This window comes from Cottoperca gobio, chromosome 6 (assembly GCF_900634415.1).
Source record: "Cottoperca gobio chromosome 6, fCotGob3.1, whole genome shotgun sequence".
Lineage (NCBI taxonomy): Eukaryota > Metazoa > Chordata > Actinopteri > Perciformes > Bovichtidae > Cottoperca > Cottoperca gobio.
The window spans coordinates 9,215,952-9,233,171 of record NC_041360.1 but is presented as its reverse complement, the minus strand read 5'-3'; the positions used below and the strand labels follow the sequence as shown (position 1 = coordinate 9,233,171).

The 17,220-nt window shown below is 44.3% G+C and overlaps 1 protein-coding gene across 3 annotated transcripts in view; it reads left to right on the top strand.

Moving 5' to 3' along the window:
* The window catches only part of srgap1a (SLIT-ROBO Rho GTPase activating protein 1a), an 80,167-nt gene that overhangs the window by 62,516 nt on the left and 431 nt on the right, over positions 1-17,220 (top strand). For 2 of the 3 annotated variants that reach the window (XM_029433450.1, XM_029433453.1), the window contains 7 exons: positions 2,105-2,210; positions 2,400-2,624; positions 4,140-4,219; positions 8,274-8,454; positions 10,529-10,666; positions 13,960-14,329; positions 15,085-17,220. The exon at positions 15,085-17,220 is cut by the window's right edge and continues 431 nt beyond it. In XM_029433450.1, the coding sequence (XP_029289310.1) occupies positions 2,105-2,210; positions 2,400-2,624; positions 4,140-4,219; positions 8,274-8,454; positions 10,529-10,666; positions 13,960-14,329; positions 15,085-15,492 (1,508 nt within the window). In that variant the 3' untranslated portion in view covers positions 15,493-17,220. The remainder of the gene's footprint in view (positions 1-2,104; positions 2,211-2,399; positions 2,625-4,139; positions 4,220-8,273; positions 8,455-10,528; positions 10,667-13,959; positions 14,330-15,084) is intronic. The other variant, XM_029433451.1, reaches the window with a different exon arrangement.

The following is a 17,220-nucleotide window of genomic DNA, read 5'->3' as shown; positions in this document are numbered from 1 at the left end:
ATTAATCTCACTGAGATAGAATTACGATCCTCGTGTCTTTTTACGTGTGCCTGTCAAATTAACTTAATGTTAACAGCACATGTAAAAATTAATTTCCCAAAACGGTTGTTTGGAGCACAATTGTAACTATTGTCCTTTTTAAAATGACACATTCCTCTTTAAACTGTGATTTATTCCCCAAATGTAGACCAGTTTTGATGGACTCGAACTTACACTGGTGACCACCATGTAGAAACTTTGAAAACCATTAATAAAATTATAACAAAATACAAGTTGCACTTTTAATAATCGACCAAAAACATAACACTTCAGTTAGTGCCCACAATCTCCTGCCTACAATCTGTAGTAATGAAGTGTACGGTTTCTCTATTAGTTTATATAAACATGTCTGATAACTGTGTAGATGAATGCTAATGCTTCTTCCTGGATCTTTTATTTTTATGGTGAAGCACAGTTGAAGTCTTTTTCTTTATTATTTGCTTTCACCTACTAAGTAGTCTTATTAGCGAGCATCAGTCACACAGTGTGTATTCCCCATCACCCCTTCACATATAGTCCTCAGATGAAACCACATAATTAACCGTCTGTAGTGTTTTGTCAGCAGTGTGGCTTTGACTCCTCTTGTCTTTGGCACTTTGTTTTGATTCTGCTCCGTGGTATTTGGCCGAGTACTGAGAAAGATATCATCTGTCGTAAGTGGCACAAAGCTGGCCACACTTACAGATCACGGTGGAATGTTAAATGTCCGCAGCACTGAGCGGCGTTTAAATCCAGAGCTGAATCTACACTGAGGTCCTCATGAGAATAGTCACATTGTCATTTAGCTGTGAGTCAGTTCACAGATCAGTCAGCTCTTTGTGTGGCCTTTTCTGATCTTTTAAGACATTACATGGGAGGGCTTTAGGCTCTGTTAAAGAACAATTGAACATGCACAGAGTCACATGGGCACAGTGTGCGCTGTAATGCCTCGTGCTGCTTTGTGTGTGCCATGTGTATGTGTATTTTGTTTACTCGCGAGTGTGCACAGTAGGTTTGGGTGTACTTTGACACAGGACGAGTGATGGGGATTCCCTGTTTCCCTGTATATGAAGCGGGCTTCATATACAAAATATAAAAAACTCTGCTTATTCCATAAAAAGCAGCTCAGAACAGCTACACGATCACTTTTCCATTTCACTGGTCTCAGTCGAGCGGCGTACTGCGGCAACTGATATCTTTCCTTTGGGAATTAGCAGCACGGATGTTTTGCGTGGGTGTTCTCACACGTGTGTTTGTAGGTTGATGTTTAAGGGTGCATTGGAGTAGATCTTTAAATAGTGCTTATGAGCCTAGCAGAATCCTAGTTAGCTATTCATGAAAAATGAAATCCATCACAAGTATCCCAGAAGCCCAAATCCCAGATGGCACAAAGTGGCTGGAGGGTGACGGGGCTATTTTTAGCAGCCAGCAGAGCCCCCAGCTCAGCAAAATAAAATAGGCTGCTTCGAGTGCCATAGTGGAACAAATGAGATAGTATTGAAAGACATAAAGGTTGGCAGGCTAGCATGTTGATAAAGGAGAGAGATTTCAAATGCTTTGTTTTTGTTTAAAGTTATGATAATGTTCCTGCAATAAATATGTTTGAGAAAAAGTTACTTCTTTGCTGGTAAGAGCAGATCAAACTGCTTGTGCTCAGCGTCAGGTGTTTACCAAGAATGCTTACCCTTCCTCTTCCTCTTCCTCTTTGGTGTCAGCAGTGGAACACAGGCTGAGATGAAGGTCACCACAGAGTTGACATCTGGTGGCCTCTACACACACACACACACACACACACACACACACACACACACATTTGACATATCACTGCAATGGTAAATATTTGCTGGACTTCCAGTAGTTCTGATAAGTAATTAGCTCAGCTTCAGTACGCTCTCGTATTTGTATGCTTGGACGTGGTGTGGTGATAGCCAGCATGTGGACATCGTCAGGTAGATGAGGTGGTGCATTTGGGCGAATGGGTGGAAACAAATCCGTCTTTATTCATTTACTGATATACTTCTTGATGTATTACTGCATTTTACTGTCTTAACATCCTACCGTGTCTGTCATTGTTTTGCTGCTCCAGGAATAGAGAACCTGTATGAGAGAGCGCTGTACATCCGTAAGATCCTCCTGACCATTCCCAGATCAGTCCTCATCGTCATGCGCTATCTCTTCGCCTTCCTCAACCAGTAAGTTTATAGACTCTAACCAGAAAAGCCATTCTGATTTTCACTTATAAAGATTGCCTCCTCTTTTTGAAATGTCACTTGAAGTTACAAGCATCCTGTCAGTCATAATGAGCTATGCTAGGTCCTCTGAATCAGCCTTTTCCTCTTCTATCCTTTCCTTCCTCCTTCCCTGCACCCTCCTCTCTCCAGCCTGTCTCAGTACAGTGACGAGAACATGATGGATCCGTACAACCTGGCCATATGCTTTGGCCCAACGCTCATGCCCACACCAGACACCCAGGACCAGGTCTCCTGCCAGGCCCACGTCAACGAGATCATCAAGACTATCATCATCCACCATGAGAACATCTTTCCTGATGCCAAAGAACTGGATGGGCCCATCTATGAGAAGTGTATGGCTGGAGGAGACTATTGGTGAGGAATAATGCATTTAGCTGGTATTGCTATTGATTAAAGGTACTATATGAAACGATTGACATGTATTAATTGCTTCATATTGTCAATGTGTGAACAGATTGTAATTTGACTTCAAACTGAGACCTTCCCCAACTCTCTTGGTTGCCCATAACAGCCTATGTTTGTTGGCTAGCTTTCTAAATGACTTCACCACCACTTGTAATTTAATGTCACGGTGTCATGGTTCAGTTTCTTGTTCGAAAGACTCAAATGGCTTTTTCACAAATCAACTTTTGATTTTTGAGCTACAAGGCACGCGCCGCTCGCTACTGGGCCACGTTGTCACCAGGGTCTGAAGGTCAAGTCGTGGGTCATCAAGGATGGAAAGCATTCTGATGAGATCACTTCATGCAGCTGCACAGATTTCCTAAACGACCTGTAGGTTTGAGAGTCGGACGGTTGAGAGCTGGCGGTTTTCTTATTCCATTTATTTTCTTACCGGGAGTGGAACAGAGGCATGCAGCCAAACCTCTTTCATTAGGGACTCACTCACCATGCAGGTATGCGTGCGCTCTCCACGCTGCAGCTGTGTCGGTAGCATGTCAGTGGTGTTGATATGAGTAATTACTCTCACCAATCATGCATCGGCGGTTAAGGAACATGACAAGGTGGAGCATGTTTCAGAGCCGACTTTGTAGGTGGACTCTTTTCTAGGTGAGACAGGCTGAAACAATCACTTTAATTACCGCGATCATGGCAGGAGGGGAAAAAAAAAGGTCACCTGGCAGGGAAAGGATGATAAGGTGAATTGCAGCACATACTCGAGTCAAACCGGAGGCCCTTTGCCAGCTCAACATCTGTTAGCTGTGCTTATCACTTGTTTCTTACTCTCTTTATCTGTCTCTATTTCTCCTTTTTATTATACCCCCACATCACCACAGGCTGACAGGGATTTATCCCAGGCAAAAGCTAATCACCCGTCTCAGCACGACTATGTCCCCCCCTGGCTACGCACATGAAGCCCTGGGGAGATTTGTTGTCTGTGGCTGCCTCCCTTTCTTGCAGAAGAGGAGGCGGCAGGTTACATGCTAGCATTGGAGGAGACACTCAGTTCCTGGCAAGGGTAATCCATGTGTGTGTGTGAGTGTGTGTGTGGCATTACCAGCCAGCTCTCACAGCACGATGCCAGAAGAAAGCCATTTAGAAAAGAGAGGCTGAACCACAGTTAGAGGATTTAGCCTCTCACAGAATAGTGACCGCTATTTGAACTTCCTGTCGGTCTTATTAATTGTAAAAACCTCCATTCATCCTTGTCATCTTCACTTAAATGAGATTTGGTTGTTGGGATTTGAGCAAAAGTCTTATGTTTCAAACTGAATTTGAAGATATAGTGTCTTCAAACAACTCTTCATTTCCTGAAAGAAAAAGACAGGAAGGAAAAGACTCGGGCTTTGTGTCTGTTTTGAAACTGTCCTTTAATCCCTGGCGCTGCCTTGGCTCTGACCCTGACAGTTGTCATGTTGTCCCCCGCAGTGAGAGCCCCTACAGTGAGCATGGAGCCCTGGAGGAAGTAGAAAATGAGGGAGGAACAGAGACACACACCAGCGAGGACGGTGAGTACTTTTTATTCATCGAAATGATCATCCCCTGCACTCAAAAATGTGTTTTTCTTATGTGTATGTCTCCTAAAATGTCTGACCTTGACTTTATAGACTTGTATCTTTGCAAGGTTTGTCATAATTCCTTTAAAACGTACCCCAGGCAAGTGAGATTATGTACTTCACAAATTTACAAAAAAGCCAATCGCTGTGTAATATGCAAACACCAACACCGGTACAGAACCCTGAAACCTCCAGCGCGGAGGGAAAGAGTTAGCATTAGCATAGTGAACGTTTTGACAGCAAACATGGTGGATGTGCAGTTTTTGGATCTGAACCGGACCCTGGAGCTTCCTTCCACTATCTACAAAAAAAGGCCACTACATATTATTGTATGTTTCATAACCACTAACGCTGTGTGAGAGTCTGCTAAACGATGCTAACGACATTTAGATATCTCTATACGTGTCTGCTAGTCCCTGATCGGTGCACAACAGACTCGTTTTCTAAGTCAAACATCTCTCCGATGTTTCCTCTAACGGAGAAAAATAGACCAGAGGCCGAAACTCATGGCTCCGTAGCTCTGCAACCGGCTCGCGATCAGCGGTGGGCGGGGCCAGGTCAGATCCAGAATTTCTCGCAAGAGTAGATGCAGCTAATCCGGCCTTTCAGCCTGTGAAATGCAGGATCCCTGAAGGGCCAGGGAACTGGGCTCACAGTGATGGACGGCCATTCATATTCTAATGATTTTGCTTGTCCCTCTGGGCCTCGGGACACTTCCACATCCCCCTTTTACAAATTCCACGGTGGTCTACACCAACTGGACCCCGTTTAGGAGAAATATCTGGTTGTTTGTTTAAAGTCATTTGTGAAAGAATAGCAAATGTATGGAGTGTGCGTAAAAAGTGTCAGGTTTAAATAACTTTCTAACTAATATACGTCTGTGTTTTCTCTACGTTTAACTACATGTCCATGTGTCCAAGAGAAATATGGAGAGAAAAAGCTCTAGCAGGCTCACATACGCACTGCAGCATACAATGGACTTCTCTCAGACACTGTGCATGTGTGTGACCATACATGTGCTCCTTTGTTTGAGTGCAATGAATATCAGTTGGTCTGATCCAAATAAAATAATGAGTGATCAGCCGGGGTCAGACGCTGCTGTTAACATCCAGTAAAGAAAAGCACAAAGAGACAATAAGACTTCCAGCTCATTAAAAAGTGATAAACGTCCTGATGACCTGATGCAGACAGTGTGAGCCAAAAACAGTCAACCTATAGTTGAGCCGAGGCTTCGTATCTTACCTTAGTAACAGACTTCCCTAAACCTGTTTCCATGGTGACAACTGCCCCCAATCCAGTCTCCTTTTCATGCCCAGAGATGATTTTTAGGAGCTCCCTGTCACCATGCGTCATCAGTCTCCATAGACAGAGTATGAATATCTGGTAGATCTGATCTCATTGCATCATACGTTAATCACTTTGCATCATCTGGATGTGCTTTCTGAATAAAAAGGACGTAAAACACAGATGGCATCTATCAACTCTTTGAGTAATTAATGGAAGATTATGTTCTCCAGAAATCCCTTGCTACCATGGTTTTGTTCCTAAAGCTTCTCTGAGTGGACTGGGAGGATGTCCTCACTGACTTGAGTTCCTCCCTGCGGTGTCTTGAACTGTGGTCAAGTTATTGTCGTCAGTTATTTTTAAATCCCCATGACCTCATTTGGATTTCAGACACAAAAGCAAACCTCTTTTCCTGTTTGGTTACCAGCACTTGATGCTGCGGACTGAAATAGTCTTTTCTCAAGGTTTAAAAAATGCGGTCGCCCTCTTCTCCCTCAAATTAAGTGGACACAAGACGGACAGAGAGAGGAGTAAAAGTTGTTCCACACTGGCAGCTAAACTAAGGTGGGGAACATGGTTAACATTATACCTGCATGTTGTCATTGTCCTTCAGCATAGTTCTGCTCCGGGGGCTGTTGTCCATGACAGTCTCATGGACCGTGGCTGTCGCGCCTGAAGATTAACTGTCTGCAGTTCTCGCACACCATCAATACATTGATGTTTTATCTGCTAGTAAATTCGCCACAAGGTCAAAGGGGAACTAACCGTTACATTGATTCTATGTCAGTTTGCGGCAGGACGTCCTTGTTTTCAAGTGCCCCAGGCAGGCATACTGTTTATTGTTAAAGGGCAGTGTATTTTACTGTACAGGAAGGGTCATCCTTTTCGCCCATAAAGAGCCACGTCCAACCCACTTTCATCTGTTCGAGTCCAGCATTAAGGCTCCTGCTCTGCTTGTAGCAGCAAACACCTGAGATTAACATTTGTCTTCAGGGAGACGGCTGGATAGGAGAGAAAAAGGAGGAAAGAGTGTTTTATAACCCTTGTTATTGTATTGATCCTAACCATATATCACAGTGTGTGTGTGTGTGTGTGTGTGTGTGTGTGTGTGTGTGTGTGTGTGTGTGTGTGTGTGTGTGTGTGTGTGTGTGTCTTTGGTCTGAAGCTATTCTCAGTTATAATTGCAGAACATGAAAGAGGGAATCCTTTACCACACTGAGATTTGAGTTTATGGCCTGCTGATTTCAGTCATGTGTGTGTGTGTGTGTGTGTGTGTGTGTGCGCCTTGGAAAACATTTGCAGACCAGAGGAGGAAGGATGGATTGGTTGTAGTGAGAGAAAGAGGTGGAGAAAATGGCGAGGAAGAGAATCCCCTCCACCGATAAGGGCTCAGTCAACTTTATTAACAGCCTCGTCCGCTGCAGACCAATTAATTCAGACAGTAAATTCCTGCTTGTCACATTTTATTGGAGCCACGCCACATCTACCCTGTCAATCCTGATAACCAAGTGAAGCAAGGAGGGTGGCAAGCTAAAGGTTGCAAAATAAATAAGTAAGAGAAGTAGATGACGTTGAATCAGGGAATTACTTCCAGGCTCCTGTGAAAGATATGCCGTGATGGCTTTTCACAGCCGGTACAAGCTTCAGCCATTTACTCTGTTCCTAGTGTATAAAGAGAGCCAGTGTTAGGTGAGGCTGTCCAGGAGGTCTGTCTGACTTAAAGTGAGATGGGAGGAAGGCAGAGGTAAGAGTGAGGAGGGAATGAAGAAGCTATTTTTAGCCCAGTGTTGCTGTAGTGTATTGGCTCAGAGACGTGCACCTTTTTGGATAGGAGAGTCGTCTGTAGCTGTTGAAAACACAAAGGCTTTCTTCAGGACAGACATCAATATCAGACGGATTTTCAGTGATTTAAAAACACTTGGAGACTTGGAGAGAGCCATCAGTACAAATAAATGAATAAACATTATAGTAACTTCTTTATCAATCACTGGCAAGGCAAGTGTATTTATACAGCAGACATGTAAAGGCTTTTCAAAGTGCTTCACAGGAGCATGGGAATACATTGAACTTAGTAAGTTAAGAAAACATTAAAATTGCCTTTTTAAAAGACAATAAAAACAAAAAGTGAGTAAAACTAATAAAAACACATTTAAATAATTTGCAACAGCAAGCAAAGAAATAAAGTTCCAGATTAAAAATAAGTTGCGTATCTTATTTATTGGAAAGCCGCTGTGAACAATAACAAGTATTGTCTGTAACAACTTTTCCTGGTCTTTCCCATGTTACTGATCCAGGGCTCTACTTGTTCAGTTATTGGGTTTGAATCAACCCAGGTCTAATGATCCATACAATGACTGACATGCCCCTGAGTCATATAGATCTTCTCTCACCAGCTTCTATAAATACTCTGCTAAAGCTCCTCAGGCCCTGGTGTTGTAGAGCCCGGTTACTATTGACTACAACTAAAATAACCAATTGGCTCAGCACACTTGAACTTGTGCACAAACGGTCACATATGAGCATCCTGGTGCACAAACATTCCAGTGTTAGACCTGATTTAAGTGCATGTGTTGTATATCTGGATTAAGATTTTATTTTCTTAAAACTGCACCACTTGTGTCAATCATTAAAAATGTCTGGACATGCGATAATAGCCATCTCTACTTAATGTCTATGCCCTGTCTGACATACCTGACCTGTCTAATCCTCTCTCTGTTGGCAGAGGGCGAGCCCATTGAAGCCATCGCCAAGTTTGACTACGTTGGGCGCTCTTCCCGAGAGTTGTCCTTCAAGAAGGGCGCCTCTCTGCTGCTGTATCAGCGGGCGTCAGAAGACTGGTGGGAGGGACGGCACAACGGCATCGATGGCCTGGTGCCACACCAGTATATTGTGGTCCAAGACATGTGAGTGTTCTTCATTCAGCGTCATTTTAGATATGAAAATCAATCTATCCAATCAGCAGCACGCTTCTGAGAGTAGGAGTATCATCCTTGATGATCCCTTCACTTTTCATCTTGCGCCCACATCAGGTCAAAAATGTAATTTGTTCAATACTTTATGACCAATAACTATGATATTCCCACCAGCCTCAGCTAGTGTTGTGCTAAAGATACTAAACTAAAATGGTTAACATGGTAAACATTATACCTGCTAAACATCAGCATGGTCACTGTTAGCATGATGACATTAGCATTTAGCTCAAAGCACCGCTGTGCGTGAGTACAGCCTCACAGAGCTGCAAACATGGCTGTAGACTTAACACTCTTAAGGGCCGTCCACACCAAGAACAATATCTACAACAATAACTGTAAATATAACCATGTGAGCACTAACACTAATTAGCAATAAGGTTCTGCAAACAGTGGCGTCATGCATGCGCTGCACACTCGTGTGTCGGAGCCCCAACAATGGATAATGAGGACCTGTTACTGCTGTACGTCGCTCAGAGAAAAAAGTTCAGACAAGGAGCAAGGATGCATAAGAAGAAAACGGTTAACAGTAGCCACCGCTTTGCGGTGAGTTAATAGAGAGAGAGGGAGGCTCTTGAATTCAATAAGTACACTTTATTGCTGATAGAAGATATGTCGTTAAAAAAACATTTTACTAATCCTGAGTGGGACAAAAGCTCCTTCGTATTCGGATGGAGTTTGTCTTTCATCAAAACGCCCCAACGGTATCGTTCACCACTGTTGTTGTCGTTACAGTTGTGTGGTCTCCGCCATCCACCTGAGTTAGGACAATTTTTAAAACGATACATTTATAGTTATCGTTCTTGGTGAAGAGGGCCCTTTGTTATCGCAGGATTAAAAACAAGGCGGTACACTGAAGAAATGTTCCTTTCTACTCTTAAACTACCAACGGCTCCACTCAGAGCCTTAGAGATGTGGTTTAAGGAACCGTCCTCCAGCTTTTCCCTGACTTTGTTGACCTTGCTCTATAAAAGGCCGCGGACTCCCAGCCACATTTGTCCTGAACGCTGCTGTGGCCCTCGCTCTGTGGAGCGTTCTCCATCTCCAGGGTTCACAACCAGCCCTTCTGTCACTCTCCCATTCTCAGCACTAACAAGCATACACTCTGCCATGGCGACTGTTGGTGCCTAATGGACTGGATTCTCGTTAGGACGGGAACAAAATCACTCCAATCACTTAGTAGCTGGCCGACAAAATGGCCATTTAGAATTCCTTCCCCTCTCTCCTCTTCTGTTCTTTCCCCTGCCGTCAATGTGCCACGATCAATAATTCACCAGGAGGGGCACTGCTGATGGGGTGTCCTCTTAGTTAATGAAAGAGCAGGGGGATTTACAGCTGTACAGGTTGTCCCCGAGCCTAGTAACATCCTGCTCTCTACTTAAACAGAGCAGGCAGAGGAGTGTAAGAGCACACAGGGTTGTGATCTTCATTTGTCCCATAAAAGAGCCCAGAATAAAACATTCAGAGAAACATCTGAGAGACCTACTTCAGCACAGGAAGCGTCTCTCAAAACTTTCTCGTGTCTGTCTGTAAATTGTGTTTACTGCCGCCTCCGCTGTGGATAAGTGCTCGTCCTTGCTCTGTCTCTGTCTGCGTGCATTCATGCGGATACACTGAATAAGTGGCTGTGTTTTATATAGGATAATACACATCATCAGAGGCAGCGGTGCAGCTCAGGAGCTCTGAATACTGCCACCTGACAGGCACCAACTGTACCCAGCAACCACTCACACACCTCACTGAAGCCCATACAGCTGGCTCGTGTGTGGGCATGTGCGTGTCACAGTATATCACCAGAATAGGCCGGGGAATATGACTCATCTGACTCTCGGGACCTTGGGGCTGCTGGAAATAGAGACATGCTGACTCACAGAAAACAGATATCAAATACTGTCATCGAAGAACGGTGCAAATTCAGATTTGCTGATTTCGGCTTTTCTTTTCCTTTTTCTCTCACTTCCTTTTTCTTATTCCATGTCTCCAATGTCACTCTGTCTCTGTGTCCCAGAGATGACAACTTCTCAGACACTCTGAGTCAGAAGGCTGACAGCGAGGCCAGCAGCGGCCACACTGGAGAGGATAAATGCTTGGGAAAAGACATCGGCTCGCCCTCTGACATCAGGATCTCTGAGGCCTATATTACCAGGTTGGTTTTCCCACGGCTGTATAGCTGCACTGTATTGCACCGCAATATCTCATAAACTCATACGTTTGTATACGTGACCAAAATTCTGGCATTTTAAAATCTTTGCATTCTCCATATAAAAAGTCTGAACGTTTAAAACTGCTGATGTTCTGTTGGTGCAGTTACAGCAGAAGTGACAAAACATGACAAGAAGCAGCAAATGTTTTTACCAAAGGGATATAAAGGTTCTTGCAGTATTTTAAAATAACTGTTTCATTCAACAATGCAGTGGACATTATTATAATTTTTTTAAATGTTCAAGGTTATCAAGCATCCCGCTGTGTTAATTAGTGCCAGTCCTCCTGACACCATAGTGACCAATGTATGACCACAACACATCTTCACATTGGCTTAATCTAATTATAGATCCAGTGGACTCACAGTCCAGCAGCATGTCTGTAAGCCTCAGTGTTGTGTCATCTAAGATGCTTAAATGGCTTCAGGTGTGAATACCTGCACAAACTCAAGACACATATAAAATGAACAACATTTATATAGAGAGATTGGGACTTGGACTATTTGTTTTCAACCTTTTACTCCAATGCACTTTTAACAACATGCATGTTATACGGGTACGCACCCAACATGTGTTGCGCGTGCTGCTTCCTCCTGTCATTCTGTATCTTCAGCTCACCTGTCGGCCTAATTCCCACTGGATGACTTCTCTCGCTCTATTTTATTCAAATATTGTGATATATTATGTTTATTAAATACCAGCTGGTATCAGCTAGACACAGTGGAACATACTGTATATGCACAGGGAGGCATGGCACCCAGAGCAGAGACACACGCATATCTAGTCACACCTCAGACTTTTTGGCAGCGTCTGCTGGTGGCGAGCCAGAATTTTGTCTCCTCTCTTCATTGCTGCATTTCTGGTGGCGGAGAGAGCGACCTTGAAGCGTGTCTGTTACTGGCTCTTGCCAAACACATGAACAAAATGCTGTTTTATTTAGAGCCGTACTCCCTCGACTTCCCTGTTGAAATGTTGATGATTCATACTAGAGGCAGTATTTACACCACCACAGGTATTTGTAATGCAGAATACATCTGAATGAATCGTCTTTTTCCACATCACAGCCTTAATGAAGCCGTCTACCTGTCACCAGCTCCTAGGTGACTTCCATCTTCATCTGCATCTCCTATCCACCCCCCCCCCCCCCCCCCCCCCCTGCTATTGTATTCAGACAATCCTCAAATATGTTGAATCATTTATATCCTGAGCTTTATTTAGATCTTTTCCACTCGTGGTGTTCTCAATCTACAACACACTCATCAGACGGGAACGTCTTGTAGAGTTTGACGTCACAGCGAGCGTCAGTAAACGGCACAGTTAAGTTAGTGCCTCTTTGAGAGGAGAGGATACTTATTCACGGGATTACACCAATTAATTACAATTCATCAGTTTTGTGTTTTGATCGAGAGAAACTCTTCGAATGCCTTGTGATTTACATTATTAGCAGTCATATAAACAAAGGGTGACATGTGAGTGTGGGGCCTGTTGGCAGAGTGAGTGGCAGCGCCTGTTGTTGTACACACAGGTGTTATGAATGCAGACTGCTCCCCCTGCAGGTTCTCAGCGCTTCCTGCAGTTGTTTACTAATTCAAATTTCTCACTGCAGTCAGAAAAAAAAAATGTTTTTCTCAGCAGCCTGCTCATCTCCACCAATGAGTCTTTATTTTCCCATGTCATCAGTAGCTGTTAGCGCTGTCACGTAGGTTTTTTATGTGCACATTTATTAATATTTTAACATTTTGTTTGCACTCCAGAGTGTTTTGTGGTGTGTGTGTGTGTGTGTGTGTGTGTGTGTGTGTGTGTGTGTGTGTGTGTGTGTGTGTGTGTGTGTGTGTGTGTGTGTGTGAGCAGGTCCAGGTTTCAGAGTGTTACATAAGCACCGTTGGGATTGACGTGAGACCTTGTAGTAAATGTAGACGAGTAGCTTCACACTGATATTACATTCTCTGAGCTCATATCCGTACTTCATTATTGCTTTTAGTTTAGCGCGGTGATGACGCTGTCTGTGAATCTTAATGATAACGGCTGAGACTGGCGTTCATTAAGCAGAGGTAAACTCCCAAATGAAGCCATTCGCTGCGGAGAAGTGATTATAGGATGAGTCATTCACTGCTTGTTCATCATCACGAAGAACCAATAATGCAGAATTAAAAGTGAATCTGTCATGTATCAGTTCAAATGTTCATTTCATATTTCAAGTTTTCGCCATTTCAGAAAATAATATTCCAACTGGAAAAAGTGACAAAATAATTAAATGATTTTGTGTTTTGTTTTTACCTTAAATGAGATGTCATGTAACTATATGCATTGTAGTGCTTTGCCTACAGGCATGCTCAAATATATATTTTTAGTCATCTAGCTGCCTGACTACTGTAGTCCTAAATATGCAGAGATGCCTGTTCGAGTCATACTGGAGATGATGTGCTGCTCTATTGGCCTTTTATGGTGCAATAGAGAGTTACTGTGGAGAAACAACCCAGCAAGCATGTGTGAGTATGAAGGAGTGTGTCTGATGCCTTCATGTTCAGCTCTGTCTCTCCATGTTTTAAATGTGTAGCTTCTCCCAAGGAGCCTGTTTTGGTGCTCTGACAAACCACAGGCCTCCCTCCTCTGGCTGGCAGCCAGCTCCGCTCTTACCTGCTCTCCAAATAAGCTTCTCGGAGCCGCAAGCACTGACATCGCCACTGATTATTGGGGCACATGACGGCGGATGCATGCCCACATATTGTAATGTGGAAAACCTTGTGCGTCCAATTTGGAGGATTTTAAAGTCTGAAGGTTTACTGTGTTGATGAATCCCTTAAATACTTTCAATCACCAAAGGCTTAAGTTATAGAAGACAATCGAAAAACTAGAATGGCACTCGGATTGCGCAGTTCTTCGCCAAGGTCAAAGGTGCATTCACGTGATATCGTCCCATTTCCCGTGTTGGGAAGTCGTTCTTCTGACTTCGGGTGTCGTGAGCTTTAAGTCGTAATGTGGAAACAACATGGATGCTACAAAGAAGATGTGTTGCATTTTATAGCTCACGTTGTTCCTACTCAAGGAGGGCAGAGGTACTAACGTGGCTTTTAGTTTGTTGCGAACACCTTTACATTTGGGAAATGCAAAGTGGCGCCACAGCTGTAATTAACAGCTTAACTCGATGTGCAATGTTTGGGTATGTGGTCAAATGTTAAATGCAATAAATAAATTGTTTGCGTTGTTGTTTCCTCTCCGTCCCAATCTTCTATCCCAGCAGGCACAAGAAAAGATCAGAACCACCATCACGGCGGCCCCCTGCCCGCCCCAGTGATGTCCACTGCATGGTGCATTCCTCCCAGCATGGCCACGGAGGCACGCCAGAGATGGGCTCCCCAGTTCTCGGCCACTTCAGCCCACGGGACATGCTGCGGACTCGCAACCACATGCCCATGGACAGCCCCGAACGCCGCCGCCGCACTGGCCACGGCAGTCTGTCCAACATCAGCCGCCACGAGTCGCTGAAGAAGATGGAGAGCCCCCCGATCCGTCGCTCCACCTCTTCGGGCCAGTACACGAGCTTCACTGACACCCACCACCACCACCATCACGGCGGCAAGCCCCTGGATCCGGAGACCATCGCACAGGTCAGCGCGGGACGAGCAGCGACCCGACCGCAGCTCCCTCCACCATCAAAGCCCTGCCCCGCTCTGTAAACACATAGTCAGTCCCTGTCTTCTGCTTCCTCTGGCTGCATCTGTGTCCGTGTGCTAAATACACGCACAAGACTAGCTTCACAGGCAGACAGCAGGGAGCATAGCTCGACACCGGGACTCATCGCAGCATATTTACTGCAGTCGTAGGTTGTGAGCAACTCTCCAGAAATATCACAAAATGTTTATTAATGCAGACGTCCGTCACTGCTGATGGAAAGGGTGTGGCTGTAATCTGTTGTCACATACTTAGTATAATAGTTAAAGCCATGAATGACATTTGTATAGAAGCTGAATTGGAAAGCAGAGGTCACAGAGAGCACTTCAAACTGTGCTGGGCTGTCTGTCTGCCTACTGGGAGCATGCTCAGATGAACATATCTTGTCATCTCTGCATCTCCTTCGCTAGTTAAAGTCATTAGCATGCAGAGGGAGAGGTGCCGGTGCAAAGTAATACTCTCTGCATGTATAATGCATGCTTTCTTGAGAAACTGTCACTGTGGTCCTCTGTTAACATCGCTTTTTGTGTTTCCTGTCGTACTCTACCTTCTCCATCTCTAATTTATTTTTCCCTCCCTCTCTTTTAGTTTTCTCTCCCTTTCACCCCCACCCTTCCTGTGCGTCGCTCATCTCTCTCACCAGTGTTATAATCTCCCTTCTCCTCTCTTACCCTCGCTCTCTCTCCTGCAGGACATAGAAGAAACCATGAACACCGCTCTGAACGAGCTGCGCGAGCTCGAGCGGCAGAGCTCGGCCAAGCACGCCCCGGACGTGGTGCTGGACACCCTGGAGCAGCGGCAGACCTCCGGCGGCAGCGGCGGGGGTCCCACGCCAGCCAGCTCCAGCGAGTCCCTCAGCCCCATCCACGGCGTCATGCTCAGATCCACCGCCAACACCGAGCCACCCATCCGCCGCAGCACCAGCTCCTCCAGCGACACTATGAGCACCTTCAAGCCTCTGGTAGCGCCCCGCATGGGGGTGCAACTCAAACCCCCCGCCTTGAGGCCCAAGCCCATGGTCCTGCCCAAGTCGAGTCAGGCCTCACAGCCTCCGGTTACATCCGCTCAGGACCCTCTGGACAAGTCCTGCACCATGTAACCTCTGGGACAGAAATGTAAAACAAAGACTCTCTGCAAAATGCTACCAGTGTCTAGTCGTTAGAGACTTACAACATATAATATCTAAGAGCGTGTAAAATACTTGGAAAAGAGGTTTCCTTGTGGTGTTTTGAAGCTTCATAAAGAGGACTCAGGATCTGAGAGACTCGTGTAGTGTGATGACAGATCTGTCTCAATATCATGTGCACAGTTATGTGTTAATATGTTTAGGTTAATATTATCAAACACAACAAATCACAAAGGCTTCCTTCAAGGTTTTAGAAAATATACACTAGTTAGTTTAGTTTACAGACATTCATGAACTTTGAACAAAACACGCCGCATGCAGCTCCTCTGTTTACCACTGAACCAGAAACGGAGCTTGAAGAGAACTGTAGTAACCGCAGTCTCACACTAGATTCTGATTTTCTTTTCGCTCTTACCTAGGAGGGCCATTGAAGGTGTTGTGAACTGGTTGAAAGGTCTTACTGCCTTTGAGATGTAACTGATTTCACATGTTAATTATTATAAAAGGTGCTGTGACCTGTAGAGAAACAGTTTGAAGGTTGGACTGATTACGGGCCTGAAGAGCCCTTAACAACTAACGGTACTGTGTTCATAGATAGTAGTACTGATAGCCGTGTGCTTTTTCTTTCTTTTTGGCAAAGCATACGTCTCCTGTGTCTCAGAAATGTACAAAGATCACCTCTGTGCTGGATTCACTCACATTTATTTGCCTGGAATGAGATATGACTATTGGACTAAACCACTACTTCATGATGTTTGAATTTGATACACTCTTGAATTCCTGCATCAGTAACTCACGATGCACGCATAAAATATGCCTAATAATAACGTAAGCCTTTGCATCTGTATAACAAATGGGGAGCAGTGTGAAAAATGATCATCTCCTATACAGTATATACAACACATACACTATATTATACGGCGTGGAACACATGCCACAGCTTCTTTCTTTTGCCTTGCTTGGCTTTAGCTACCCAAAGATATGACTACAAGTTGAAAGCATGGATGTTGACGCTCCTTATATGATGTAGGCATTCTTCATATTGACTCGTGTACAGACTCATGGCAGCGCCCTGTGGGTGCGCCGCCGGTAGCCATGGACCTAATGACTGTTAGCGTGAAAGCCTCCTCATATGTTCACCCTATGCTTGTCTGAAAACAGCAGCTCGCTTTGTGTCTCTCCAGTGCGTTTCATGTTCAGGTGAGAATGTCGATATGTTTCTGAATTGTTCTCTGACTGACATTGAGGCTCTCTGTGTGGATTTTCTGAATTTGTGGATAATGACGCCTCTATTTGACATGTCAGAAAACACACAATCAGCGATGTGTGTGTGTGTATGTGTCGAGTAATCATTTTAAATGCAATAGCCCCATAAAACTGTATGTGCCAGAGCTCCAACTGTGTGACTGCACCCCTGTCTGTCGTATTTTCTTCTTCTTCTTTTATTTTATTTTAAATAACCTCAGTACTGTAGATAAAACAGATACTGGGTGCATGTCCTGGAAATGTTCGGCTAGCATTATAACACACACAAAAGACTTTCTAACAGCAGGTTTACACTATTTTTTGACTTGACAAATATTGTGTGTATAATAATCAAAAGATGATTCCTTTCTGACTTACTAACTTTCATTATTTTTGTAATCATTTTTGTTGTGTTTCTGGGTAGAAATGAATTAGAACAAATGATGTAGAATAAAT